Source organism: Condylura cristata, unplaced genomic scaffold, assembly GCF_000260355.1.
Source record: "Condylura cristata isolate star-nosed mole 26May11 unplaced genomic scaffold, ConCri1.0 scaffold00026, whole genome shotgun sequence".
NCBI classification, from domain to species: Eukaryota; Metazoa; Chordata; class Mammalia; order Eulipotyphla; family Talpidae; genus Condylura; species Condylura cristata.
Window position 1 is genome coordinate 1974926 of NW_004567127.1, and position 3860 is coordinate 1978785.

The 3860-nt window shown below is 66.9% G+C and overlaps 1 protein-coding gene across 1 annotated transcript in view; it reads right to left on the reverse strand.

Annotated features, from left to right (window-relative positions):
• Positions 1-537: 537 nt before the first annotated feature.
• The window catches only part of CHD1L (chromodomain helicase DNA binding protein 1-like), a 24904-nt gene continuing 21581 nt past the window's right edge, over positions 538-3860 (reverse strand). The window contains 4 exon segments of the mRNA XM_012730011.1: positions 538-763; positions 1300-1408; positions 1670-1784; positions 2779-3196. Of these exon segments, the coding sequence (XP_012585465.1) occupies positions 700-763; positions 1300-1408; positions 1670-1784; positions 2779-3196 (706 nt within the window). The 3' untranslated portion in view covers positions 538-699.

Sequence of the window (3860 nt, forward strand, 5' to 3'; positions counted from 1 at the left end):
GGGCCAAGCCCAGGCCTGGCTAAGCGGCAGGAAACGCCGTTTTCCGGGTCCCTCACAGCCAGGCGGGAGAGGGCTGCCGGCGGGGCGGGGAGAGCTGGGGCCCCTCTGGTGCCTAGGGGTGACTGCGCAGAAGGCAGCTCACCCAGCCGTGATCGTGGGGCCCCAGGAAGTTTCACGAGGGAACAAAAGGGAACCGTGAGCAGAGGGCCTGGTGATCTTCAGGAGACGTGGCGGGGCCGCTGCCCCCCTTCTGGCTTCCCTGACCCCGCAGCCGGGCCGCCGGCGTCTGCGGCACCCCAGTACCTGAGGGCCTTGCAGGAGAAGTGGGGTGGCCTGGGAGCCCAGCTCACGGCCCTCCCCGGGGCGCTGCCGGGCTGCCACCCGCCGTGACGGCCCGCCAGGGCTCCAGGGCTGCACGGTCGGGGGGCCCTCCCCGGGCCCTGGGCGCCGCCCTGTCCCCCCCACCCAGTCTCCCCTTAAGGGAAAAGCCGACAGGGGAGGAGCCCGAGCGGCGGGAGAGGAGTCGAGGCCGTAGAGAAATATAACGTTTATTAGCACGTGGCTCTTCAGACGGGACCTGGAAGCTGCCGGGCCTCCCCGCGTGGCCTGAGGGAGGAGGTCAGAATCTAGAGTCTCTCGGAGGCCCCTGCGGCCGCCGTCTGAGGCGCTCGGCTGGTCCGCTGGCTGCCGCGGAGACCGCTACTGCACCAGCGGGGCTGCGGGCTGGGAGGGCCCCGCCGGCTTGCTTCTGGGGTGGTAGTACCTTGGGGGGCAGTCAAGGAGACAGTCACGGGACCGCTGTGCTCGAGGGACCGTGGGACGTCCGGCCCCGCCCCCGCCCAGGACACCCCGTGGAGCTGTCTGACACGCTGAGAGCTCTTGATACCACTGAACTACACAAGATGTTAAAGTGATTTAAATATGCTGAAAGCCACCGAGGAAGCTAATTCTGAGTAAGACGACGGCTTTCTGCGGGGTCACAGCACTGCGGACAAATTCAGCGGCCGCTCACGGTTCAGTGGAACAGTCCAGGCAGCGCTGACTGACACAGCAAGGGGTCGTGAGGGAAGACCCTGCCTGGGACAGCTGCCGACGTCCGGATGGGCAGAACGAACGTCCAGCCTGTCCTAGCGACGCCTCGGCTAGGCCGGGAAATGGCCCCTGGTCGGTTCGCGTAACTGCTTGGGCTCACAGAGCCAAGTTCTGGTGAGAGATGGCGGGCTCCAGGGAGACCAGTTGCTGCCAGCTGCGGGCGCCCCACCTGCTGCTGGGCCCGGGGGGCACGCGGCCAAAGGATACACGTAGGTGGGGACGCCCTTCGCCGCCAGCAGCTTCCGGAGGAGCCGCTCGGCGCCGTACCAGTTGAAGCCCTGCGAGCTGTGGCCCAGGCGCGGGAGGTGCACGCTGGCTGAGAGACGGGCGTGGGGTGTCAGCACCCCGCAAGGAGCGACGCGGGCCGGTGACCCGCACCGCGGCTGCCCGCGGACAGACGCGCCACACCAGGGGCTTAACAGGAAACGCTGAGCCCAGGGCCGCGAGTCGGTACACGCACAGGCAGACGTGTCCCAGCAGGCCGTGCGGTCCAGCCGGGGGGGGGGGGGCCGCCCGCGTGTCCTCCTCACGCCCGGGACATGAAGCCCGCCCACTCCCGAGCACAGAGGGCGCTGACCTTTCCTTTTCTTCGCTGCGAGGGCTATCTTCCGCAGGCCCTCTTCCAGGGCCGCCATCTTAATGCCGGACAGGACGTTGGCCTGGTCCCGGTGCTGAGCCACGATCAGGGCCAGCTGGACGGGGCGTGCAGAGCGATCAGGGGGGGACACAGCCCTCTACTCTCCCTCCGTGTGGGCCCCATCTCGTGGACAGTTTAGTGGCCACGAGCTACCAAGTAACGACGTCACACCGTTCTCGGGAATTGTTTTCTCTTATTCTGAGGTGACTTTCTTCCCGTCTCTAGCAGGTCTGACCGGGGTCTCAGACTTGGAGGGCCTTGGCCTCCGGCGGCCGTCTCCTCGCTGCCACGGCTCCCGGAAGGCCCGCAGCGCCCAGCCTGCCCGGGCAGGGTGGTGAGGGCCGAAACCGCTGTCCCACCGCCCCGGGCAGCTCTCCAGCCGCAGAGGTGTGCGACTCCGAGCCACTGCGCGCCCCATCCTTCAGCGGTGTGGGGTGGCGGGGCGCCAGGGCCAGGCCAGCAGCCTTCGCAACCGCCCTCGGGAGCCGGAAACCACTGCGCTAGGTCACTGCAGCTTGGCGCAGGCCTTGGAGAAAGGTGAGCACCTCGCAGCTCGCGGCAACACGCCCGCCTGCTGCAGGGCTGGGTGGTGCCCTCAGCTCGTGTTGATTTCTTAACTGCTGAGGGTCAGAACGTAAGTTTCTGGAAACAGGACTCTTAAAAGGCCTGTGAAGTTGGGGTGCAGGGGTGAGCCTCAGCACTGTGGAGCTGACCGCTGCGGCACACATTCGGTCCCCGGCCGGGAGTGACCCGCAGCGCGCAGCAGACCCCGCCTGTCTCCCCGCTGTTCCCCTCAGTAGTGGGTCTCAGTGGCTCCGCCTGTTCTGCGCCCCACTCTGAAAAGGCTGAGTTAACGCGAGGCCCTCAGGGCGGCCCGGCCCAGCCTGACGGAGGAGCTGGGAAGAGGCGCCTGCCCAGAGCGGGGGGCCTCCTGGCCGGCTCGGCCCCAGAACTGGGAGGAAATAAATTCCCATTTCTCTAGACCGCCAGGGGAAGAGGCTTTACGAGATGAACTAAACCTTAGCTCTGAAAGCGTGTTTTAAACTTACCAAATCTTGCCCTTTGCTTCTTGACTCCTTGTCATCAATAGGAAATAAAAGGACTCCTCCCAAAGTCAGGTCTGCGGCAGAGAGAAGAGGGAGCAGGGGAGTGAGCACTGTCCCGCGGGGCCTCCCCCCGGCCGCCCCACTCGCTGCGCTCCAGAACTCTCTTTCTTCGAAAACTTCTACTTTAGAAAGAATCGCGGCAGATGCACGTAACGACCGCTCGCATCTGAACCCGTCTCTTCCGGCAGGCAGCCCCTCCCGGCCAAGGGGGCCCAGTGCAGCCCAGGGCCCCCTGAATCTCGAAGGAAAAGCACCAGACAACCGGCCGGAGGCCGGAGGCAGCGGGGCCTCAGCGGCTGTGCCATCTGCTCTCCTCTCCACCGCCAGCAGGTGTCGGGCCCGCCCCACGCGGGCATGCGAAGGCCGTCAGGTGCCTTCAAGGCCTCGCCAGAAAGCCGACATCCAGGTGAGCACCTGGACCCCGTCACTTCAGCCTGGGAAGCCAGTGCTCTACCCAGAAGGCCACAAAGCTGGGTGCTGGGAAGTTTGAGGGGGCTGGATGGGCCCTGTGCGGCCTCTGCCCTGGCCCGCAGCCGTCCCTGCGGCCTCCCGGGCTGGTTTCTCAGGTGCAGAAAGGCCCGCACAGCCGCACCGACAGCCCCCTCTTCCCCCTCACCAGGGGAGTTCGGGAAGCCTGGGTGACGACTCAGGGGGCGTCTGCCTCCCCCCCTCCCCCCGCCCACCAGGGGGCGGTGTCTCCCACGAGCCCTAGCTCATGGCTCATGGCTCATGACACACTACGGATAAACGAGGAGGCGGCTCGAGAACAGCGCGGGTCGGGAATGTTAACCGCAGGTGCTGGGCTCGAGTCAGTGGAGCCCGAGGCCCGGCAGAGGCGCCAGCCGGCTGCGCGAGTCTCGGGCGCTGCTCAGCCGGCTGCACCGCGCAGGCCCCTCCGCGACGAAGCAGGTCCCGCCTCAGCCCACCTGCCTCCCGCCCTCAGCGCAGGGTGACGCCCGACACCCCTCCACACCCCCCTTCCGCTACACCGGTTCCGTCTTCCTCCCGTCTCACCTCGCTGCTCA